The sequence below is a fragment of the Quercus robur genome, chromosome 2 (genome assembly GCF_932294415.1).
Source record: "Quercus robur chromosome 2, dhQueRobu3.1, whole genome shotgun sequence".
NCBI lineage: Eukaryota > Viridiplantae > Streptophyta > Magnoliopsida > Fagales > Fagaceae > Quercus > Quercus robur.
The window spans coordinates 6,786,936-6,813,536 of record NC_065535.1 but is presented as its reverse complement, the minus strand read 5'-3'; the positions used below and the strand labels follow the sequence as shown (position 1 = coordinate 6,813,536).

The window sequence follows — 26,601 nt, the reverse complement described above, 5'->3', positions numbered from 1 at the left end:
TAGTATTGCCTATTCTTCTAGCAAAACCCCCAAGCCAATTACCTCCCTCATCTCTTAACAAGCCACCACCTCCAGCCATGCCTGTGTTTACCAAAGAAGCTCCATCTACATTAAGTTTCCTCCAACCATTAACAGGTTTTTCCCACTTTATATGCTTTAAGATCTTGTGCTTAGACATCACTGGCTTACCAGCACAGTGGCTGTACTCTACTGCCCTATAGACAATATCACCATCAATTCTCGGATTCAACCTTTTGTTTTCAAAAACTAAGTTATTTCTACCTTGCCAAATCAGCCAAACAGCAAACATGAAGACCTGGTTCCATGGCGCTTGACCTGCCACACGGATACTCTTTGAGGAGCAATTACTCACTAACCACTCCTGAAGATTGGAAGAGAAAAAGATGTTGTCCAAGTGAAGCACGCCTAATTGATGCCATATTTTTTTAACCACATGGCAGTCCCGCAAGGCATGCAAAATGGATTCAGAATTGCTGAGGCAGTGGGGACAAGCCGTGTCTATAAGCATCCCCCTAGCTTGCAAACACTCCTTAACTCCTATACTCTTATGCATACACTTCCATAAAAACATTTGAATCCTAGGTAAGGTGTCTAGTTTCCATATCCACTTACCTTGGAAACCTGGGTCAGGCAATGGGTCAATGGCAAGTAAGTAAGCACTATTTAGCTCGAAGGATCCTCTCGGAGAGAGCTTCCAAGCCAATCTATCTTCATTCCTCCTCACAAACGGAATAGGGGTCGCTTGAATATCTCTTTTAACTTCCTCAGGGAGCACTATATGGAGCTGATCCCATTTCCACCCTCCCATATCAGCAACATCTTTAACTTTAAGCTTAGAGGATTCAATAGTGAGAGGGCCTTGGATGATGTTTCTAAGAATGCCCATGTTAGACCAACTGTCATTCCAAAAACTAAGGTTACTTTCATACCCAGGAGTCCATTTGATGCCTTTTCTGAAAATTTCTTCTCCTTTCTTCATGCTCTTCCAAGTACGAGAACCAGGAAGTTTGGCTTCATTTCTGGAATTTAACCTCTGGTGAGTGCAGTATTTAAACCGAAGAACCTTAGCCCATTGAGAATCCCCCTCCGTATGGAACCTCCAATTGAGCTTAGCAAGGAGCGCCGTGTTTCTTCCCTTTGCGGATTGCAAGCCCAAGCCTCCTACCTCCTTAGGGGTAGTGACCTTTCTCCATCCTACCCAATGCATACTCTGCTTAGTACTAGAGGAATTCCAAAGAAAATTCCTATTCACCCGATCAATGCCATCCAAAATCTTCCCAGGCAGAAGGTTATTTTGCATCACATACGCTGGAATAGCCGAAGTAGAGGCTTGAATTAATACAGCTCGGCCAGCCATAGATAGGAGATTAGCTTTCCAACCAGCCAGCTTCTTCTTTACCTTATCAAGCACAAAGTTAAAATCTTGACTGGAAGCCCCACGATGCTTCAAAGGAAACCCAAGATATCTGCCCAAATTGGGGGTAGACTGAAACCCGAGAATGTCCCCTAAGGCATCCCTTTGATTTCTATCCAAATTAGGAGAGAAAAAGACCCTAGATTTGGCCTCACTGATGGTTTGCCCTGACTGGCTGCAAAAATCATCCAGAACTCCTCTAATCGAAGCACAATTTTCAGGATTAGCTCTTGCAAACAGAACCAGGTCGTCTGCAAAGAACAGATGCGAAAAAGCCGGCCCACTTCTAGAGGCGTTAACCGGATCCCAAGAGTTTGCAGCACACTTTTCTTGAATTAATTGCCCCAAATAATCCATGCACATAATGAAAATATAGGGAGATAGCGGGTCTCCTTGTCTAATACCTCTAGTGGGTTTGAACGATTCTAAGGTCCCTCCATTGAAAAGAATAGAAGTCGAAACAGTAGAAACACAACTCATGATTAGCTCAACTAAGTTCTTCGGCAAATTGAATCTAATCAAGGTATCTCTAATGAAGTTCCATTCAAGCTTATCATAAGCTTTTTCCAAATCAATCTTCAAAGCCATGTAGCCTCCTCTCCCTTTGGTCTTCTCCATAGAGTGGATAATCTCTTGGACAATTATAGCATTGTCTACTCCTCTTCTACCAGGAACAAAAGCCGCTTGACAAGGAGCTATAAGCTTATCAAGATAGGGCCGCAGCCTACCAACTATAATTTTGGTGATGACTTTGTAAACCGAATTACAAAGACTTATAGGCCGGTAATTACCAATCGATTCCGGACTTTGGATTTTTGGAATGAGAACGATACTTGTGCTATTTAGGTAATCTGGAATTCTCCTTTGCATGAAAACTTGTTTAACCTCTTCCTTAACAGAATTCCCCACCGTAAGCCAGAATCTTTGGAAGAAGCCAGCGTGTAACCCATCGGGGCCAGGGGCTTTGTACGCCTTTAAAGACCATAGAGCAGTGGTAATCTCTTCATCAGACACCGGCAAATTTAGGCTGTTTTTCTCCTCCTCTATGAGCCTAACCTGCCAGCTGGTCCACTTAACAGTGTTCCAAATAGTCACCACTTGGGAGGTAGTGTATAGCTTCATAAACCCCTCTCTGAAATGGTTTATAACCTCCGTTTCCTCTGTGATCCAGTCCCCCACCTCATTCTTTACTGCATTGATCATATTCCTCTTTCTTCTAGCAAGAGTGGACACATGGAAAAAGGAGGTGTTTCGGTCTCCCAACACCATCCAGTTAACTCTAGATTTTAAGGCCCACAGCTCCGCTTCTTGGTCCAGGACAATCTCGAGATCCTTGTGCAGCTGGTTCTCCAAATCGATGAGAGGGGAGGTTGGATTAAAAGATATGGCCCTCTGAATTCCATTCAGCCTAGCCATTAACCTCCTCTTCTTCACAAAAATGTTTCCAAACTGCTGTTTGTTCCACTGAGTCGCTTCACTAGTAAACTTCTCTATAGAATCCGGGAGGTTACTAGACTGATTCCAAGCCCTCATCACAACCCCTGGGAAGGAGGGGTCAGATAACCAAAAACTCTGAAACTTAAAAGGTCTACTAAGGTGCGTCACTCTCCTAGGGGCTGTCTCCATGAGGACCGGACAATGGTCGGAATGGCAACGGGTTAAATGGGTTACTCTAGCCTCTGGGTACATAAGACACCAACTCGGGTTTGTGAAAAACCGATCAATTCTCTCTTGAATTAGGCTACTCATGTCTCTCCTATTAGACCACGTATACCTGGGACCGGAAAATCCCAAGTCTACCATATTGCATTTGTCCAGACAATCTTTGAAATGCAGGGATCTCGTAATATTAACCGATCTTCCTCCAAATTTATCCTCACCCAACAGGGGTTCATTAAAATCATCGGCTATCACCCACGGCTTATTATGTAACCCAGCAACCTTAATTAAATTTTCCCACAAAATAAACCTTTCTGCACTCCTAGGACTAGCATACACAGCAGACAAAATCCAAGAAAGGTTAGAAGCAATTACCTTCACTTCCACATGAATTTCCTGCTCCGTATCAGCCAGCTGCACCACCTCCACGAGGTCTGAGTTCCAAAGAAGCCATAATCCTCCAGTATACCCGATTGTTTCTGTGTGAATGGCGCCGTCAAACGGAAGCCTATCCGTGATTCCCTTAGCTCTATCTCCACCCAATCTAGTCTCCATTATTACTAAAATGGCCGGGTTGTGACTCCTAACCAACTCCCTAACATGCTCCTGAAAATTGGGCTTCAGGACGCCCCTGCTATTCCACACTACAATATTCATTACAAAAAGAAGGATAAGGAGAAGGCACATCTCACAGGATAGCATTAGCTCCGCCATCCTCTTCAAGCTCCATTTGTTCTTCTCCGTGCTCACCGACATCGGAGATTGCCACTGCCTCTTCACCGTGGTGCAACTGGAATGAAGCTACTGCAACTTCAGTCCCCCCGGTTTCGAAGCTAGTAGTCAGCCCTTCCATTTTCCCGGCATCTCCAACATCATCCCGGCTTCCTGCAACCGGCGATCGGACCACCCCCTCACCGGCGCCGTTCTCTCTCTCATTCCCACACTCGCCTCTAGTAAAGCTCCCAAAATTTTCATGGTGTTGAATCTTGTCCATCTCGGCATTAGTGGTAGTAGAAAAGAAGAAAGGAAAGCTTGGATCGTTGTCATCACCGTCTCTGCTGAGGATTTTTGGAGTTAGATGATTTAAACTGAAATGGGTCTTACTGCTTCCAGTGCCTTCGTTGAGATTTTTGTTTCTAGCTATGTTTCTGGCAATTACTTTCTTGCCCTTTACTGAAGGACTGTTCTGGGCTTTTGAATTAAAACCCTCCCCTCCTAGCTCATCACCACGGCTTGCATTTGGGCCCGCCTTAGCAAACCCCGGCCCCATCTCACTCGTCCCAGCACCTTTGTGAGGAAAGACCGTTTGGCTCAAAATTGGGCCATTTGGTCTTAGACCGTTTGACGGGCTTAATTTTGGTGGGTCCAATTTCCTTTTAGAATCTCTCCTAAGCCCATCATTGGAATTCTTCCTTCCCATTGAGAGTTTAAACCTTGCGTCGTCCTCTGCCTTCCTCTGTTCTTGTTTTAACCGACCGTTATCCATCACAGCCTGGACCCCGCCACTCTTTAGATTTTTTGGCACGTTCCTCCTTCGCGCAACTACAGTCCAAGGCCCGTACGTACTATCCTGAACCGTCCCTGCCACATTCCCTTGCACGACCCTGCCATTCTCCATTCCCTCTGCAGGACCGTGCGATACATGCATATTGCATGACCGTCCTTCATCGCCATTTACGACCGTACCTTCTTTCGCCGGCGAAGCTGGTCGGACCGTGTACGGACAGGTTTCCTTCTTGTGCCCCAATCTGCCGCAGGAGAAACATAATTTCTGGATGCCTTCATAGCAAACCGATTGTTCAAACCTCCCTATTAACACCGCCGTCACCAAAGGTTTTTCCACATCGATCTGCACACAGAGTCTAGCAAACCTTCCTCTAGCTTCGTTCGCAGTGTGGGTGTCGACCCGTAATACGTTGCCAATGGACTTTCCAATTTGTAAAAGAGCTTCCGAGTTGTAGTATTCGATTGGCAATCCGTTAAGTCTAATCCAGACGGCCACCGATGTAACGTTTGCCGATTCCGGTCAAAAATTTGGTTCCCATGGTCTAATGGAGAGGAAATGTTCTCCAATGAACCAAGGTCCCCTCTGAAGGATAGCTTCATAGTCCTCTTTCAAGTAAAATCTAGTGAGAAATACAAGAGGAGCTTGCTCAATATTTAAAAATCATTTACTTTTATTTGCTCAATTGTCCATGACTTACTTCCTACGCAAGGTATATTATGCACGCATACTTTAACGGTGATTTAAAAAAAAACAAAATTGTTTTAAAAGGGCATTTTTTTTTTTTGGATGAGTTTTAAAAGGGCATTTAATTCGTAGTACCCATATGCTCTAAATGTGTTGTATATTACTTTAATATCACATATAAGAAGTTTCAAAAAAAAAAAATATCACATATAAGATATTTGGTTCATTTAATTTTTTTCTAACATTATTGTAACTTAAAATTACAAAATAAATCGTACCAACTTCTTAAATGAAAGTAACAAATCACGCAAACCAAACCAGGAACCACATGATATGACAGAATTATATTTTTCTTACGCTGAAAGCTACAAGTTGCTAGTCTCTTTGTCGGTTGAGGTCGGCTGAGTCTGTCTTTCATGGGCTTAACTTAATTGCTGAAAGCAATTGCATGATAATAATTAGATATGGATATGGTGGTGCGTTTTAAAATATCTCCGGAGGGAAGGGGGATTGATAAGATTTTTTTTTTTTTTTTTTTTGAGAGAAAGGGGGTTGATAAGTTAAACAATTGAGTTGAGAAAATTGATTTACTTTATTGTTCAATATTTTTGGTTTAAAATTATGAGAAAAAATATAAAATTATAGGTATAATATCGAATCCAAATTTGTATAAGGAAATTTATTATTTTTAAATATTATATACTTATCAAACCATCACAAATAATACAAGAGGAGCTTGCACTTCCCCCCCTTTGAAGAGCTAATACATAAGTAAAATGATTTTTAAGTCACTTTGATGGTTGCAATTAAATGTGTTTGGATACATTTTATAAGTTAGTTTTTTACTTTTTTTACTTCTATGTACAGTTTTTTAAATATTTTTTTTAGTGCAATTATATCTTAATATGCTTTTAACAAAACGCTAAATAAACTGTTTCCAAACGAATAAATCTCGTGACTTTTGTAATTCAATTGACATTTTTTTTTCTAACAAAAATGTTCAAGCTTATTTTTTATTTTTCTCCACCTACTAAATTATCCAAAAAAATAGATCAGTTTTCTATAAAATATTTTCCATTAAAAAAAAAAGAAAAAAAAGAGGACTTTTCTCTAGTTTCTAAAGCGGTGGAGTTTCTGTTGAGAGCCTTTAATTTCATTGACTCCTTCACTTCCGAAATTCGGTTACACGCTTTTCCACCATTTCTAACTCTCTCTCACACTCACACACCAACATCATCATCATCAACAACAATGGAGATCCGCGAATCGATCAGCAACCAAACCGACGTAGCTTTAGGAATCTCGAAGCACCTACTGTTAACCGAAGGCAAGGACTCGAACCTAGTGTTCTCTCCTCTCTCGATCCACGTCGTGCTGAGCTTAATCGCTGCTGGGTCAAAGGGTTCCACGCTCGATCAATTCCTCTCTTTCCTCAAATCCAAGTCCGTCGACCACATCAACTCCTTCGCTTCTCAGTACGTTGCTGTGGTTTTCGCTGATGCAAGTCCCTCTGGTGGGCCTCGCTTGTCTTTCGCCAATGGGGTTTGGCTCGACAAGTCTCTCTCTCTCAAGCCTTCTTTCAAACAGGTTGTGGACACTAACTATAAGGCCGCTTTGGACCAAGTTGATTTTCAAACCAAGGTTAGCTCGTCCTACCCATTACTCAACCCAACTCTTGCTTTAAGTTCGTACTAGGTTTTTTAGGGTATTGCATTGTTTGTGAAATGGGTTTCTTTTTGTTAGCTCTGTTTTTGTTGTTGTTAAATGCTGTTTGAATTGGTAGATTTTGATACTCAATTTTATATATAGTAGGCAAGTTGATTGAGTAATAGAGAAAAATGTAACCCTACTCTTGCTTTAAGTTTTTATACTAGTTTTTAAGGCTCTTGTATTGTATGTGAAATGGGTTACTTTTGTTAGCTCTATTTTGGTGCTCAATGGTTTAGAGGAAAAAACATAAGTGGTACCTAGTCTATTCTAGGGGCGATTTTGATGTTGTGCCTTGGAACAATTTGGGTGATTTTAATTACCTGGTGGTCCTCTATTTGGTTCTCATTGTAATGAGATGGAATTACATTGGTTAGAGGTTTTTGATTTAAAATGGTGTACTTGCTTTGCCTTGCTTTTGTTTCACCAAAGAGGGACATACGCATTTTTCATTGTCAGTCATGTACTCGTGTCTGTAACTTCCAAATATCTTGGGCTTTGCTAGAATTCTGTCTTCTGAATAATTACTCTTGGGCCTATCTATAGGGTTTCTGTAGACTATGTGATGATGGAAATATATAAATGGGTAGAGGTTTTAGATGATAGCTTTTGGTTCCTTCTTATATGCATCCTCTGTATTAGGCCAATAAACTCTAGCTCATATGGCACTTCCCCCCCTTTAAAAAGCAAGGTGGAGGGTGAGGCTTTAGGTTCATTACCCAGCGAATGTGTAACTTACCATCCAAAAAAACCATGTGTACTACGGTTGTGCCCCCTTTTAGTAGTTGGGAAAAGCATATAGTATAGTAGGGGGCGAATTCAGTTTTTTCTTGTAAAAGTTGCATCCACTGGGTTTAGCTACTACTATAGTGATTTGGAAGGACAGTCTGATGGAAAAATACATATATTGGTTTGCCAGTGCGCCCCCCACCCCTTCTTTCTTTTCTTTTCTTTTTTGGAAAATTTTACATTTTAATTCCTATACTTTGGGTAGGAATGGCAACGGGGCGGGTTTTTCTATGCCCAATGGTTTCAAAAGTATAGGAATGGCAACAGGTCGGTTTGGGGATGAATTTAAATTAAACCCAATGGTTTCAAAAGTTTTAAATTAAACTCTGAAGTTCAAGATTATTACAAATTTAAAACTATAGTTTCACATTGAACCATGGAGTTTTAAAATTGGATCAATTTAAACCTCCAATCAAACTTGAAAAGTCCAGGGTTTAAATTGATATAATTTTAAAAGTTCAGGATTTAATATGAAACGAAGGGTCTTAACGGTTTAATCTGAAACTACCATGATAATATATGGTTTAAAATGTAATTACTATTTTATTTTTATATTTTCTTGCTTATATACTTAACATGTTCTACTTTGTTGCTTGCTCACCTTTTTTGTGCATGGTCACCAGTTTGTAATCTGCTGTGATCATGTGGTATTCTATGATTCTATCTCAGTATTAACCATGTGTTTCTGTTGTTAATTGATCATGCTAGAATGACTATAACTGTCTGGTTCTATTGAATGATCAATTTAGCTGATCAGGTGTCTGAAATGGAAATGAATTGGAATAAAAAACTTATACATAATTCAAGCTTGGATTCATGTGTACATGTTTGTATTTCAAATTATAAGTTTTAGCTACAGTACTGCTTTTTGGTGGTTGTAATGACTATGCTGGCTGAGGTCTTCATCAGAAGCCTATGCAATGAAGACTGGAGTATTTACTAAACATCTGTTTGGGTTTTCATTTTCCTAATGCTAAGATTCAGAATCCTGCAAATGCTTTTGGTTTCCTTTACTAGAATATGTGCTTCATTCCAACTTAAGCCTAGACAAATCTCTGGATCCTTCTGCTTATATATTTGACTGACCCTGCAAACACAGTGAGTTGCAACATGATATGTTTTCAATGATTCTTTTAAGTGAGGTTGAACATCTAATGGAAACTGAATAATTTTTTATGTTTGAATTTTTTTTAATATTATTTTCTTCATTAAGAATATATTGAAGTAAATTCTCCATACTTAAGAAATGCTTAAAGGATATAGTTTTCTTGAATGTATTTGTTTATCTTTATGTGCGCCAAATGCCATACAGAAACAGTTAACTATTTGTGCAGTGCACCTTACGTAATGGATTTATTCAATTTCCAAGTTGAAGTGTCTCTTAGTTGGTAATGCTACGTGTTTTATTTAATTATCATGTTCACAGTATTTACCAGCTAGTTCTTTAGCACTGATCTACTAAATATGCTAATAGTATAGTGTTTAATTTTGAAGGCTGCTGAAGTGACAAGCACAGTGAATTCATGGGCTGAAAAGGAGACTAGTGGCCTCATTAAAGAAGTGCTTCCTTCTGGGTCAGTTGACAGCACAACCAGACTAATCTTTGCTAATGCGCTATACTTCAAAGGAGCTTGGGATGAGAAGTTTGATGCATCGGCAACAAAAGAATCTGATTTCCACCTTCTTAATGGGAGCTCAGTTCAGGTTCCCTTCATGACTAGCAAGAAGAAGCAGTTTGTTGGTGCCTATGATGGTTTCAAAGTCCTTGGACTTCCTTATAAACAAGGTGAGGATAAGCGCAGATTTTCCATGTATTTCTTTCTTCCAGACGCAAAAGATGGGTTGCCAGCTATGGTAGAGAAAGTTGGTTCTGAGTCTAGGTTCTTGGATCGCCATCTTCCAGAACAAAAGGCAGGAGTGGGTGACTTCAGGATCCCAAAGTTTAAGATATCTTTTGGGTTTGAAGCTTCCAAACTTCTGAAGGAACTAGGACTGGTGTTGCCTTTCTCTGGTGAAGCAGATTTGACAGAAATGGTTGACTCACTTGTGGGTCAGAACCTATATGTTTCAAGCATATTCCATAAATCCTTCATAGAGGTTAATGAAGAAGGCACAGAAGCTGCAGCTGCTTCTGCCGCTGTCATAGCATTGAGAGGCTTCTCACCCCCTAAGATGGACTTTGTGGCTGACCACCCATTTTTGTTCCTGATCAGAGAAGACTTGACTGGAACAGTGCTGTTCATTGGACATGTGCTCAATCCTCTTGAAACTGAATGAATCCGCCATGCCGGAGAAGACATGTAAGTCGATGAAACCTAACAAACACGTGACCGTCATAATTAATAATTGTATGGTTAATCTGCTGTAGTTCTCTATTATCATCAGATGTATTGCTGCTTCTCTTCTTCTCTCTCTCTCTCTCTCTCTTTTTTTTTTTTTTTTTTTGGGTTCTTTTTCTTCTCTGTTTATTGGCTTGTGAGTGAAATGTAAGCTACTAAGCTGTATGGTTATGAAAGCTACTAAGCTCTATGTTAAAGGTCTGGAAATTACAATTCTGAATCAGATTAAAATGATGTTAAATTTTAGGCAATGCGATATTAAAAAATAATAGAGAAAAAAAAAAATCTACCCCAATCTGCTAGGCTACGTGATCTTTCTCAGATTTCTGGTTCAGTTGGACAGAAATATTTGAGAAGAATTTGAATCGGTTTTTAATTTAAATAGTGTGAATAACTTGTGAAGAAGACAATTTATTTTAGCAAAATAAATTTATTTATAGATTTAAGCCTTACTAATCGGTGGATTTGATATGATTTGGAATTGGAAGTAAAGTACTATTTTAAATCAATATGACAAATGTTTTTGTTGGAACAAAATCTTCAATGTTCACATTTATAATTTGTTATTAAAATTCATAACCATCTATTTATACTAGTAATGGCTACTCAAATCACTTGATTTTTAATTTCCCAGAATTAAATATAATCAAAATCCATGAGGAGGTATGGGAGGATTTCTGCATGTGTTTAGCATAAAGTAAAGAAAAAATAAAATAAAACCAAATAAATTAAGCATAAACTTATAAAAAAAAAAATCAAATCAACAAGAATTCGAACTTCTGTTTGATGTGCGCCTGCTCGTTTTGTTTATAGGAGTATTTGAGTATAGTCTATATTTAAACCTTTAAACTACCACAAGCCACTGCCAATGCGTGACAAGTGACAAACAGGGAGAAGAATCGAAAGAGGAAAACTTATTCAATAATTTTGAACTGCCGAATACCAATCCCTTCTCTCACATTAATGATTTTCCTTCTATTATGTGAGAAGTGAGAGTATTGCTCTCAAAATATTGAACAATTATTCATGAAGGACACACACACTCAACATTTGAACAACAAGAGGTATCTGAAATATGTGCTTTATTACATGACAAACATGTAGTATTGAGTAAGAAGGTAGTTATAATAATTTAAGATTTATATATTAGAGTGATTTGGATCTTATTGGACAACCTCCCCAAAGATCAAGAAAAGTTCAACAACGCATCCTAAAAACTGTCCAAAAAATTGAGGTTATGAAGGCATGTGTCCAACGAGATCTGACCATAACTATCAGAACTTAAGTATAAATAAAAGCATCACTTAACTAGAAATAATACAAACACTGTTCAACTCCATATAAAATAAAATAATCCTGTTTGTTTTCTTTGTAATCTCCATTTAGTTAAATTTAAGCTCACTCTCAGCGTACCTGAGTATCTCAAATTCGTTAATGCAAGTAAATTTAATTTTACTGGTCGCAATCCTACGTAATGCATGAAAAAAGGTAATATAATATATAATTATAATATTATTTTATATAAATGAAAAAATATATTATTAAAATGACTTTTTTTTTTTCAATTGCCTAATTGGAACATATCCAATAGCATTAAAAAAATTAAATTTTAAGTCTAAAACTAAGAAGATAACCAACAAAAAGAATCAAATTAAGGCCTAATTAGTTTGAAATGGATCGGACCAGATAGACCAAATTAACTGAAAGAACTGAAATTGACCAAATAAGACCGATTGAACTGAAATATTATACTAATGTAGCTCAAAAAGAGCGTAATAATAATAAATATTACGCTTCAATTTTCAACTTTTAGATATTATATATAGATTTCATCTAATATTATTTTATCAAGGTAGCTTGATTTGTCTATTAGTTATGATTCATTTAAAGTCACACCTGCTGCATGGCAATAGAATCAGAACAAAATTATTCTATCAAGTAAACACACACACACACATATATATATATATATATATATATATAATTTGAATTGGATCTGTCCATGCATTTCAGCTTTTCACGATAATGCTGCAAAGTGCAAACAATAAAAAAGAAGGCAGTGCAGAAAAGCTCTTAAACGAAGTACTGGGTTGACAATTAATTAATAATAATGATGACTTATGGTTTGTACAATTTCACTTATGCATCACGTGTTTCTGGTCTCGGATTCCGGCACTTCATTTTTTAAGGTTAACTTACATGATACATCTATGAAACAAATCTTGGACCAAAAAAAAAAAAAGCTTCGGAAAAGAACGTCAATTAATCCAAATAATGAATGAAATATACAAATACAAGACTTATAAAAACAAAGTCTCTTGTTGTAGAATAGGATACCTAAATTCCATCATTGCCTATACCAAAAATAAATCAATATTTTACTCTATTAGGCGTGCGTTTGGATAACACGTTTTACAGCGTTAGGCACCGTTCACGCGTTTTAAGAGTGGGATCCATGGAATTGTTGCAAACAAATGAAGAAAAACACAGACCCACGGCACAATGTGAATAGTATTTTGTCATTTAAAAAATATTTTGCTATAATGTTTTCAGTAATAAGTTTTTAATTTTCAGCAAAATAAGCGATATCCAAACAGACCTTAAGTGTCCGTTTGGCATGATTAATTTTGCCAATTTATTTTACTATTCAGTTTATTTTTTATACTATTCATGAGTCACACTGCACTTTTTGGTACTATTCATAGGTCACATTATACTATTTCAAATAACTTTTACCTTTATCTACAATACTTTTAGCAAAAAAATTTCAGTTTCTACAAAATAAATGGATCCTAAATAAACCCTAATAAAGGATAATCATCAAGAACAGTATCATAGGTTAAAACCCCCTCTTAAAATAATAATAATTAATAAAATAACGAATGAAAAGTAAACAAACAAACAAAATCGTAGCATTGGTTTCTAATGCAACCCTTTTAATACTTAAACTTACCTGTCTGCTTTCCAAAAGAAAAGAGAGCTTATCTATCTAATTTTAGTAATTAAGGTGGTAAATAATAATAAAATCATGAATGAAAGGTTGGTAACAACTAACAAGGTGCCAAGGTCTGTGTTTTCAAATTTGTGTAAATCGCAATCATGTCCAAAACAACCAACCTGTTGAAGTAGATTATTTTATTTCTTTTATTTTATAATAATAAGGTTATTTTATTTTATTAGTTTTTTTTTTCTTTCATAGTGTATACTTAAAACTTTCAACTAAAGACTAATTATTATTCGCGTTGGGAGGGCCCACAAAGAGGTAGCCTAAGAAATTCTTTTTAAAGTGCAGATATTAAGACTTAAACTGGAAAGCACATCCAATCGAGCCCAAAACAAACAACTTGAGACCGAGAACCCAACTAACTAAACCAACCGGCCTAAGTTTTATTTTATTAGATATTACCAAGTAGTTAGTACTACTTATTGTTTTTTTTATTTATTTTTTTTAAACGGAAATATTTAGGGATAGCCTTGTCAGTTGGTCCCACGCATCGCATGGCCATCACATGGCTGGCGCGAAATTTTAAAAAATAGTTCAACGGTTCCTCTGCATTGCCACATATTAGACATTCAAACCTTTTTTTGCTCCAAAATTACAACTAAGACCACTGTTAACAATATTTACAAATTAAATTAGTGTTTGCTTATTTTCAATAGCTTGTTTTAAAAAAAGTTAGGAAAAAAAAATTATAAGACCTACAAATAATAGATAATTTAAATTAAAAGCACTTATAATTTAAGTTCAACAATGATTTTGTTGAACAAAATGTTATCAGGATGAAATTATCTCGTGTAGTAGCTATGTGCATCTCATCTCTCACTGTTGAGAGAAGCCAATAGATGTGTTGATATCTTGGCAGCCTTGGGTAGATTCCAAGTGGAGGACTTGTTGTTGTTTTCTTTGCCCCTTATATGGTTTGGGGAGTTTTGTTGTTTCTTGATAATTCTGATGATGTTTTTTTTTGTTAATATAATTCTGATGATGTTAGTTCCTCCTGTCTTGTTCAAAAAAAGTTGATTGGTCAAATAATAAAAACAACCTATTAGACGTTATCAATTTTATGGCAAAAAGTTCGTTTTTCATACGTCTTGAAATCCCTTTCAATATATCTTCTAGCAAAATTTTCAAAATCATAATAATAATTTTTTAAATTGATATTGTTTTTGAAGCTTTTCGAGAATTTAGATTTTTTTTTTTTTTTTAATTGTATGTTAGAAACGTGATTTTAAATAGTGTTTTCAAAACAATATTTCGCTTAAAATTTGATTTAAATATTGAAATTGTATTTTAGAAACACGGTTTTAACTTTTTAAGTGCTTAAATCATGTTCCCAATACAACCCCCCTCCCCCACCCCTCTCCTTTTCTCTCCTTTTCCTTTCTGTCTTTTCTTATTTTCCATTTAATGGGTGGTGGGGTTTTATGTTATGCCTAATAAAGAATCCAAAGTTTTAGAGAAATCAGAAGACCAAAATCTACTTTGAAAGTAAGTTGAAATGTTTCTGTCATGCATCATCCTATGATATATTGATGTCGGTCATTGTTTAAAGTCTTGGTATGGGATATTTAGTCATGTGTTCAAACCTTGAGAAACGTCTACGCGCGGTCCTCTTATTGCCTAGGCCCCTCAAAAACACTTAATTTTTTGTCAAAAAGATATATGAATTATTATGATCAAAACCAAGATTTTTACAGCTGGGGCTTCATATACAGTAAAAGGAATGCAATTATATGGAGTATAATTTAAAAGTTCATGAGTGCATGGATAAACTTTTATGCCTTGATTTACCTTATCAGATAATGATCCTAAACTTGATTAGACAAGTTACATGGGATAAGATTTTTGAGATTAGGATATGATAAGACCTCTAAAGAACCAAATGAAGTGCTTTGAACCTTACGATATCTACTTTTCTGATTATCTTTATTTAATGGTTTCATTGCTGCCAAAAAAAAAAAAAAAAAGAAGATGTGTTGCATGAGCATGACATATTGATAATGTGGAAACTTTGGGTATTCACTATTTAGCATCAAAAATAAATAAATAAATAAATGTATGTATTTATGTATGTGTGGCTTCACTCTGATGCGTTCAACATAGAATTTGGTTTCTCTAAAGTGGATATTAAGTTATTAAATTCAATTCGTTACTAAAGTATGAAATCAAGCAATATCCCTGATTGATTGGTAATAGACATTTGCTGTTTTTAACAAGAAAAATTCTAAAATTGAGTAATATCCACATAATGAATTTCTCACATTTTAAGTTTCTGAATTTTTCAGTTAAAATGTTGAAATTGATGAAAATTGTTTCGAAAAATGGGCATTTATTTTTACCTATTATCAAAATCTATCAAATAGTTTGATTGTTTGATTCTATAGTTTAGCAGAGGGATCAAACTTGACCCCATGATTTAGGTGAGTAAAGTACAATTAACCCTTGAAATTCCATTATACCAAATATAAAATAAAAATTAATAGTAACCAATTTAAATTACATGACACTATGTATAACCTTAAATTCTTGAATACTAAATCTTTTTTTTAAAGAAAATTGAATATTAAATCTTAAGTGCGAAATGAAGTATTTTCATTTTAAAGAAAATGAAGATCATTTTTTTTTTCCTTTCATGCATTAACAAAGACTAATAAATGCACCTTTTATTTTTGGAGTGAGGACAAACAAGGCACAGGTGTTTGTTATTGCTTTTTTTCCCCCTCAAGAGAAAGATAAATTTTGTTATCACTATTATTGTTAACATCTCTTTATTAGGAGAAGAGTGATGTTAGCAGTATTAGAGCATCCACTGAGTGGGTGTAAAAATGCAAAAAATCCTTCATTTTACACATTTTGACCCAAAAAAACCCACATTAGTGGGTGTAAAAATGTGCATAAATGCACAATTGTTACAGTAACCGTGCATAAATTACTATAGCACTTGCATTTATTATTTTATTAATCTCTCTCTCTCTCTCTCTCTTCTCCTTTTGGCTCCAACCCTCGCCGTCTATGTCACCGGCCTCACCATCCTCATCATCGGCGCCACTAGCTTCGACGGAACCCACGTCTCCATGGCCCTGAAGCAACGGGGTTTTAGGTCTCGACAACTTCAATAGGTCTTGAATGGGTCTGTTCGCCGTGGAGGAGGTGATGAACGAGTTGGTTGGGAAATTTGTCACAGTCGTTCATGGTGGTTTGTGTGGTGGTAGTGGTGGAGGTGGGAGGATTTGAGAAAATTTTGTTCAATTTGTCTTAAATCTGAATTGTTTGGTTTGTGAGAAAATCTAGGAAAGTGTTTGGTTCGTGAGAAAATCTGAGAAAGTGAAAATGGAATGTTATTTGGATGTTTTGTGGTTATTTTATTATGAAATGGAGGATTGTAATTATTGTTTGGTTGATGAGAAAGTGAGAGAGAGGCGGATTGGGTCTATGAGAGAGAGAGGCGGTGAGGGAGAGATAGGTGATTGAATGGGTTTCGGATTGGGTCTGTGAGAGAGAGAGAGGCGGTGAGGGAGAAAATAATAAAAAATTGTAAAAGAATGAATATTTTATTGAATAAATGTGTAGAATAGATAAATTGATGTTGGTGTTTTGTAAAAATGAGTGTGTAAAATAGAAAAAATAGCTTTTTTGTGCAAAATAGATGGAAAGTTTGTGTCCACTGATGTGAATGCTCTTATCCTGCATAAGTCTTACATGTCAAACAAAAAAAATTGAGATATTATTTATTATATTATTAAAGACTTAAAGTTACATAAATCATATTTATTATCATATCAATTAATATATAAGTCTTTTATATAAGAAGAATGGTAATAGTTTCACACATTCTCCTTCATGGAATATTAGGATTCATGAAATCGTACATTGATGGTCCATTTACACATTCACAATCTTAAAAATTGATTTATTTATAATGAAAAATGACTCCAACCATTAGCATTAAGCTTTAAACCATCTTTATCAGCATAATCATTCCAAATATGTATTATAAAAAGTGTGATGGTTGATCACTAAAACAACGTTAAAAACTGTTAGTATGATGGTTGAGGCAAGACATTAGTATGAAATTCAATACTGTTCTATTCTGCAACATGACGGGAATGTAGGGATAAATAAGTCTAGCACCATACAAATTTTCACTTTTTTATTTTTTAATAACTTATGAGGTCATGATTAATGCACAATAAAAATTATGTCAATTATAAAATATTGTAGAAGTAATGACTCCCAACTTGACAGCTCAATAACTTGTGAACAATGTTGTTCAAAGTATTAGGATCTGTTTGGATACCGCTTATTTTACTGAAAACTTATTACTGAAAACACTGTAATCAAATAATTTTTAAACTATGAATAGTACCATGAGACCTATGGCTGACCTGTTTAAGCATATTTTTTGAAGTTTGGCTGGGTCGTGAACAGTGCCGTGAGATCCAACCAAAAAACGCAAAACGTCTAATAATCCTTAGGCAAATGCATGCTTAGTTGTTTAGTTTTTCAAAGAAATTATTCCATATATTGGATATACTACACATTCCTCTTACATAAACATGAGTTTCATGTATCTAATCTACACTGTCCCAATTATCCAATTATTAAATTCAAAATAAAAAAGTGAAATTCATGTGTGGGGTCCACTTGTATGTATGGTATACTGCTTTATTCTTTTATTCCTTGACAAATAGAAATGTACACTGTACTGAGTCTAAAGAATAATTTCGCCAATTAATTTGGCTGGCTTTTGACCTTGAACTTAATAATTGTTTGCTAATAAAATAAGATTTGGACCATTGGCATTAAATTTTTAACCATCTTTAGCAATATCATTATGAGCACAATCTTCTAAATATGCACTAATAATCAACTTAAAGTCAGCTTTGGAGTATAACTTGCGTCACCCTCCCTTAAAAGTTACCATAATTTTTGAGTGGAGTTGTGGTGTACTTTTGTGTTAGAACATATTTCCCTCTCCTCTGTGTATGTGTCTGTTTCTCAAAAAAAGAATGGGTAATAACTTTCTAAAAAAAAAGAATGGCTTTGGAGTATAACTTGCGCCACCCTCCTTTAAAAGTTACCATAGTTTTTGAATGGAGTTGTGGTGTGCCTTTGTGTTAGAATCCATTTCCCTCTCCCCTATGTATGTGTGTTTGTTTCTAAAAAAAAAGGGTAATTGTCTCATATTGCTTAAGAGAGTGTATTGTGTGTAGTATAACTTGCTCCACCCTCCCTTAAAAGTTACCATGACTTTTGAGTGGAGTTATAGTGTGCCTTTGTGTTAAAGCCTCTTTCCCTCTCCCCTATGTGTGTGTGTGTGTGTGTGTGTGTGTGTGTGTGTGTGTGTGTGTGTGTGTGTGTGTGTGTGTGTTTGTTTTTCAAAAAAAAAAAAGAATGGGTAATTGTCCCACATTGCTTAAGAGAGTATGTTGTGTGTAGTATAATTTGCTCCATCCTCCCTTAAAAGTTACCATGGCTTTTGAGTGGAGTTGTAATGTGTCTTTGTGTTAAAACCACTTTCCCTCTCCCCTATGTGTGTGTTTGGTTCTCAAAGAAAAGTTAACTTTGGATTAAGAAATGCTACCATGGCTTTTGAGTGGAGTTGTGGTGTGCCTTTGTATTAGAACCCATTTCCCTCTCCCCTTTGTATGTGTTTGTTTCTCAAAAAAAAAAAAAAAGAAGGTTGGCTTTGGATTAAGAAATGCATAAAAAGTATGACCACCCACTTTACTATGATGGTTTTTTTTTTTTTTTTTAGTACAAACATTACTACAAGTTTCTCAAAAAAGAAGAAGACATTACTACAAAATTCAATATTGTCTTTATATTCTAATTATAAAAAGGTTTATTGGTGGTAAATTACAATTGATATGAAACTGCTACCAAAAATTCAAAGGTCACATTAATATATATATATATATATATATATATTTAAACTTGTTTTCAACTTGAAAAATGAAGAAAAAAAAGGGATCTCAAAATCACCCCATAGTTTTATACTTGTAATAAATTAGACCTTATACTTTTATTAAATTTTTTTTTTTTGAGAAAGACTCGTATTAATTTAAACCATTGTTTTGTAACTATCAAATAATAAAAATGTACTTCCAGGATTTAAATCTCTCCTCTTCCATTATAACTACTGAATTACATTCTCAAAAAAAAAAAAAAAAAACCTATTGAATTAAAAAAAAAAATAACGATACACTTTCATTAACCTAACAATCAAAATCTCCATCTAATTCCATAAGAAATCTAATACAAATACACATTAAAAAAAAAAGAGGCCTTGTTTGATTCAACCGGCATCTCTCACCATTTTATATGCTCACATGAGTGAGGAAAACTTTACAAAAAAAAGGACAAAAATTCATCTAAAAACCATTACATTTATCTCTCTCTCACTCGCAGGCACACACACAATTCAACAAAAAACACCAATGTTTTTTTTTTTTTTTTAAGTAAAAAAAGTACACCTTTTCTTTTGTGTTTGGTGCCAAATTTCTTATTAAAATATTGTTTTACAGAGAAGTAAGGTTAATATTATAACATTTTATATAAATTTTGCCATAATTTTTTTACATAATGAGTTGTAATCGGTAAAGATATGAACTCACAATTTTTTCTTCATTATTCACAATTTATTTCATGACGAGCCAATGACAAAAGTTATTTAAAATGTTGTGATGTTAACATTGCTTTACAGATTGTAAATATGAGTATTGATTGTGACACTCGTGAAAGTGTGAGGTTTTAATTAGAGACATTACAAGTTATTATTACAGGGGAATGAGTATGACCATGACCATGTGCAAGGAACAATGGCAAGATGGTTAATTATGAAGGAGTAGAACACCAATCTGGTACTACACGAACTGGGTGTTTGTAATAAGTGATAACTAATAAATCGTGAGAAGAAAGTACATACAGAACTTCCTCGTAGACTGAAAGTCCAACGCATTTCTGCCCATACGATATATATTTAATAAACAGCTTCTAGCGTATGCCTACTTCTCACTACACGACATATACCCCAAATTACAACCTTAACGTAATCCCAGGCGCTCTCTCTCTCAGTCTCTTCCTTTTTATCACTCTCTCTCTCTCGTCACTCTCTCTCTCTTCCTCTCAAGTCTCTCTAGCTCTCAAATAACTTCGTTTTTTTATGGTAACAAACTTCATTACATGTTGAAAGAGTTTCCTTTCTTCTAAGAAATCAATTACCGATACACTTTTGCTTTACGTAGTTACTACTTTTTATTAATTTTCCCTTTCTTCCTGATCTTCCTTTGCTTACTATATAGTATATCCTTTGTTGCGTCTGTGGTTTTATTGAATAAAAACCAAGAAGAAGAGCAAGCGTTTAAACACACCCACCAAAAAAGAAACAAAAGGACTGGTAGTTGAAGAAGAAGAAGAAGATGGTGGAAACGGCAAATCACCAGCACCCACAGGGGCCACCGCCAGCACCACTTCAGCCACTTGGAGGGGCAAGGGGTCCTCTTTTTGCTCCCAACGAGCAATTTCAACACCTCCAATATTGCATCCACTCCAACCCAAGATGGGGTTTGTATTTCTCTCTCTATCTTTTTGCCTTGTGATTTGATTTTTAATGGTTTTAGTTCAGTTGGTATTTATTTTTATTGATTTCTTTTGATTCTGCTTAGGATTTTTTATAAAGGGTTGAAGTTAGATTCTGTGATTAAAAGGTGAAAACTTTTGGTATTTAGCTGCATGTCTTTATCTTTGTGGTGGGGTTTGAGGGAAGATGAGGATCACACAAATTTATTTTATATTTATTAAGCTTTTTCTTTATTGGTTCCTTTTCTTCTTAATTTTGCATCTCACTTTTTTTTCTTTATCTTTTTCTATCTGTATACTTGATTCTTGATTCTCTTTTTTACTTCACTATGTTTAATTACTCATATCTTGAATATACGTACACTTTGTTCTTTTGCTGTAGAGGACAAACCTTTTTGTAAGTTTAGATGATTTTCATTACTGATTCCACTACTTTTCCTGATTTGGAAGAACTCTGTATATATTACTGAAAATTCCAATGAAATTTCCGAACTTTTTGCGTATCAATTTTATTAGAATTTTGTAGATCTTAATTAACTCTATGTTGTGCCACTCAGATATTCTACAACTAATTAATTTTACTCAATGTAAATTTTACAGTGGAAACATTTATACTGGGTTTCCAGCACTATATTGTAATGCTTGGAACTACAGTTTTGATTGCCAGTATACTTGTGCCTAAAATGGGTGGCAGCCATGTAAGTTTTTGTCCACTGTATCTTATTTTGATTTATATCAAATCTCTTTTTGATGGACTAGACCCTTTCTCTAATCTCCAATATCCGAAATTCAATGTTGACGCAAACAGGGTGATGAAGCCCGTGTTATTCAAACATTGCTCTTTATGGCGGGACTGAATACACTGGTTCAAACAATGATTGGGACGAGGCTTCCTACAGTGATGAGTGCATCATTTGCTTACGTCATACCCGTGTTGGCAATTATCAATGATATCTCCGATGAGACCTTTACATCTGAGCACCAGGTATTTAAATTTCAAGCAGAATGTAATATGAGCCATATCTTTGCTATATCATTGTTATAGAGTTCTACGTGCTATATGGTTTTGTGTCTGAAAGAGATTATATTGCATGGATTATCTGGTTAATGTTTGGGAGAATGCTCCTAATTTATATGTTTAATTCGTGAATTCTTCTGAAAAGGTCATGAATGGTAACATTTGCCTTTCCTTTTTTCAACATGCGATGCCTTTTCTTTCCCTTACAAATCCAATCTATTTCTCAAATTGTGATGTTGTCACACTGATGCATACATCTCCCTCCCGCTAATAACTAAATTTATCGACCATTGAGGTGCAAGCTTGGTGGGTTTATCATCAAACTGACGTGCCTTCTTATTTTCTACCTAAATTGGTTTGGCACATTATATTTTTTTCTAAATTAAAGGTAGAGGACTGCCTGCTGATTATGATGTGGGTGCTTGCAGAGGTTTTTGCACACTATGAGGACAATTCAAGGATCCCTAATTGTCTCTTCCTTTGTCAACATCGTTCTTGGATTTAGTAAGGCATGGGGGAGGTTGACAAGGTACGGTAATCATGATATGAAAAAACAATTCATTCTACTCATCTTATTCAATGGTTACAAATCCTTTACATCTCAAGGATTCTCATTTGAAACCTAGTAAAACTTTCAGGTTCTTGTTTTTATGTTGTCTAACTGTTACCACTTTGCTTTTCTGGTCCCCAGATTATTTAGTCCCGTTGTTCTTGTACCAGTAATTTGTGTAGTGGGTCTTGGTCTGTTCCAGAGGGGCTTCCCACAGGTAATTTCTTTAAAGAACACTATAATGCCTCAGTGGCACTGAAAATAAAATAATAAAATCAGTGTATGACTCTCCTATGTTTTGTGCAGGTTGCTAACTGTGTCTGGATTGGCCTGCCCATGCTTATTATACTGGTTATTACCCAGTATTTGAAGCGCATCATTCCTATGTCCCATGTCACACTTGAGAGGTATGGTTTGCTTATTTGCATTGGTATTGTCTGGGCTTTTGCTGCTATCCTCACTGTGGCTGGTGCTTACAACCACGTAAAAGAGGCGACTAAACAGAGTTGCCGCACTGATCGTTCCTTCCTTATGTCATCTGCTCCTTGGTATGTCCGGATAATTGGGCTCTCTGTTTGCAGATGGAGTCACTACTCCCTTTCATAAGAATCATCCATTTTTGATGCATAACCTGGTGTTTTTTTCCCCCAATCTAGGATTAAAATTCCTTATCCATTTCAGTGGGGTACTCCCATATTCAGAGCGAGCCATGTCTTTGGGATGCTGGGGGCAGCACTTGTTACATCAGCAGAGGTTTAATTGCTATTCTAGAAAATCTCCAATTTAGAATCATTTCAAAGATTTGGATGAATATATCTTTATATCAATCCATTATAAACATTTGACCTGCTTACCCTTTGTGCATGATTTCCATCAACCTGACTAGTTTTTTTAAATTGAAATATTTCTCAACTATACTGATTCCATATTTTAAATTTGGTCCTCTGTCTATTCATTTAACTTTTGCTGCAGTCAACTGGAACCTTTTTTGCTGCATCGCGTCTTGCAGGTGCTACACCTCCACCATCACATGTCCTCAACCGAAGTATTGGCATACAGGTACAGTCATAGACTGACTACAATTCTTCTTTTATCTCTCTCTCTCTCTCTCTCTCTCTTATGTATCTATGATTGCTTTAACAGCATATGAAATGAATCTTGATTGGCTTTACCATCTAGAAACTAAAATTAAGGCTTCATCTTCAAATGCAGGGTCTCGGCACGCTGCTTGAAGGGATCTTTGGTTCTGTTGTTGGTACTACTGCATCTGTGTAAGCAATTGGTGCTTTAGCAATCAATATATTAATCTGTTTTGGGTCTTTGTTTTGCTTGGTTCTCAACCTTTCCTCTATATGGTTGGAAAAACAATTCTTGGGTTCTCTAACCCTCAATTATGATGCAATAGGCCACCTTGCCAAAAAGGGGGGGAAAAAAAGGGGGGGGGGGGTGGTGGGAGAGTGGGAGAGATGTTGCAGATGATGCAGGCATGCATTTGCAATTGTTTACAAATTACAATGCCTATAATGGGATTGGTATTTTGGCTTTTAGTTCAGTATGCTCCATGATAAGAAGCTTTGCATCCTGGAATGATTTGACCATTCTACGAACCACTCTGGTGTCCTGTTTGGTGTCAGGATCTGTGCCTGGCTTGTATTTCCAGGTTCTTAGCTCCTTATCACAGATCCAAGCAGTAAGATCATCACACCTTGTAAAATAGCTTCCATACAAGGTTTGTGTGTGTCTATGTGTTATATAAGGTGATTGAGTTGAAACTGTTGCTGTGACAGTGGTGATATTGACACTATTGACCGTTGTTTAGGATTAAATCAAACAAGTTCCATCCTTCTTGTACGTAAAAATGCTGCTAGTAGACTGTATGAAGTAACACTTGGTTTACTCACTTCTTGGGATGATATTGCAGTGAAAATGTTGGACTCCTTGGACTGACTCACATAGGGAGCAGAAGAGTAGTGCAGATTTCAACTTCCTTCATGATCTTCTTCTCCATATTTGGTTTTTTTTTCTACTTCCACCATGAATTGTGGTACTATTTACCCATTAGCCCGGGCTCTATCATGTCATATTTAATTGTGCCACCTTGTTTTTTTCAGGGAAGTTTGGTGCATTTTTTGCATCTATTCCTTTACCAATATTTGCTGCCATATACTGTGTTTTGTTTGGCTTTGTTGGTGAGTGATTTTGTTATCTTTGTAGCTACATCTGTTTTAATCTTGTTGATGCGTTCTTAATGGAAAATTTTACCTTTACTTTATCCACAGCTGCTGTTGGGATCTCATTTATGCAGTTTGCAAACCCTAATTCCTTGAGAAACCACTACGTTTTGGGCCTGTCCCTGTTCCTGGGGATCTCAATACCTCAATATTTTGTCATGAACACTGATATGAATACTGGTCATGGACCAATTAGAACAGGTGGTGGATGGGTAAGTTTTGTACACTATATGCCTCCATGTTTCTCTTTAAATTTCTTTTTACATATTAATGCTTCCATGTTGTTCATCTCTCTCAATTTTTCTCAGCATCTTATAGAAGGTAAAAGTTTTAGATGAGGCGCAAAAAAGTTTATGGAAAAGTAGATAATAACCGAATCCACACCCATATTGCGCAAACAGAAAATGCAATTATGTTTAACCAAATGAGCTTATGGTTTACATGAATCTCATACTAGGGAAAAACAATATTAGCAGAATTGAGACTTTATGATTAAGCTTTGTGGCAATCTATCAATAGTTCTAAATCCTGATTTAAACCTAGCACATTTCATTTAGTCTTGGAAGTAATCAATGTTAAGACCCTACATTAATTGAATTTCAATCAAAGGCAATCTAGTTCTTTCTGCCTCTTCACTTCCCTCCATTTGCTGAATTAGTAAACCACATGTTTTACTACTTAACTTAGGAAGTTATACCCACTACAGTGTTTGTACTGTTCTTTTGCATTGATTATGCACAATTACAAAATGTGTGTACAATTAAAGAGTGTTGGTCTTGACAAAGATTGACCAATGATTCTAGTCTCTTTAATACCAGCCTTGGCATTGAAGTCTAATGATATTTCTCTGCATGTAGATTTAATAGGATTACATTGACTTCTCACGATGTCTGAAATTCTTTAGTTATTTATCTTCATAGTTCCCTTGTATGAATGTTTTTTCAAGAATGTTGTCAAACGAGTTGTCCTGGTTATGAGACGAGAACAGGATAAGTCCATCTAAAAAAATATATATCCTTGCTGGCCAATACATCAACTCTATTACATGTTTGTCTGATTTTTTTTTTCTTTTCTTTTTTTATAATTGTTGCAGTTCAACGACATTTTTAACACAATATTCTCATCACCACCAACTGTGGCAATGTTTGTTGGGACACTGCTTGATAACACGCTTGATGCAAAGCACGAAATTACTAACAGAGGACTTCCATGGTTGACTCCCTTCCATAGGAGGAATGGAGATTCTAGAAGTGATGAGTTCTACAATTATCCCATGAGGTTAAATGAGTACCTCCCCACCAGATTTCTCTGAACTCTTAAACCTGTTATTGTATATTAGATATATATTTACTATGAGCAAAATATTGGCTGTGTTTTTTATGCAAAGCAAGGGGTTTTCTAAATATAGAAGTGATAATGTCACCAAAGGTGAGCCCGTAGAGTACTTCCCTAGTTCACTTGACCTCATATCTCCATGGCTGCTTGATATCCCTGCCCAAGTGCTAGCGCGACAACTGACTAGCTTCTCCCAGTAGCCCCATATGGAATTCTTGGTTCACTTGGTGTGTCCACTACTTGGTGTGGATGTGTTCCAAACACTTGATCTTTGGTGTGAGTTCCACATTGTTTATTCACTAAAATATTTCCAACAAGAGCGCTTGTGGCCTCATATTGTTTAACATCCCTTAGGCATTGGTTTCTCAGTTGATTGAAGCTATTATGGTCACATTCAAATAGGATCTATTAATACAAGTGACCTCTTTCCATTTTTTTAAAATTTTTCAAGAAAAAAAAAATTGTTCTATTTAGAATTTGTATCTGCAGGCATTGGTGGAAAGGGAACCAATGAGATGCAATATGTGCTGAGTAGAAAAGCAAAAGCCACTAAAACCTTCTTGTTCCTTCATTCAAACTCTACAATTTTATATATCCAGATCTGATTCATTAACAGATGCGGATTTAATATATTGTTATATGTGAATTGTGAAATACAGGTACTACTAGTATATTACTACTTATTTATTATAATTTTGACTTTGACTTTGAAAGAGCAGCAGTATGGATTTGTGGCTCTTGCACGCTTGGGCTCGGATTCATCCC

General features: G+C 35.9%; 2 protein-coding genes across 3 annotated transcripts; both read left to right on the top strand.

Moving 5' to 3' along the window:
• Positions 1 to 6,419: 6,419 nt before the first annotated feature.
• LOC126712114 (serpin-ZX-like) lies at positions 6,420 to 10,354 on the top strand. Its single transcript, XM_050411324.1, has 2 exons — positions 6,420 to 6,926; positions 9,276 to 10,354. The coding sequence occupies exons 1-2, from the start codon at positions 6,537 to 6,539 to the stop codon at positions 10,056 to 10,058; spliced, it is 1,173 nt and encodes a 390-aa protein (XP_050267281.1). The 5' UTR covers positions 6,420 to 6,536; the 3' UTR covers positions 10,059 to 10,354.
• A 9,797-nt stretch (positions 10,355 to 20,151) lies between these two features.
• LOC126712112 (nucleobase-ascorbate transporter 3) lies at positions 20,152 to 26,182 on the top strand. Of its 2 annotated transcripts, none has more exons than XM_050411322.1 (13): positions 20,152 to 20,687; positions 21,303 to 21,400; positions 21,511 to 21,687; positions 22,149 to 22,249; positions 22,412 to 22,487; positions 22,577 to 22,818; positions 22,927 to 23,023; positions 23,243 to 23,329; positions 23,483 to 23,541; positions 24,192 to 24,283; positions 24,382 to 24,459; positions 24,550 to 24,713; positions 25,595 to 26,182. In XM_050411322.1, the coding sequence occupies exons 1-13, from the start codon at positions 20,543 to 20,545 to the stop codon at positions 25,811 to 25,813; spliced, it is 1,635 nt and encodes a 544-aa protein (XP_050267279.1). In that variant the 5' UTR covers positions 20,152 to 20,542; the 3' UTR covers positions 25,814 to 26,182. The 2 variants fall into 2 exon arrangements, with proteins under 2 accessions (XP_050267279.1, XP_050267280.1); XM_050411323.1 differs by lacking the exon at positions 20,152 to 20,687 and adding an exon at positions 20,990 to 21,099.
• Positions 26,183 to 26,601: the final 419 nt, after the last annotated feature.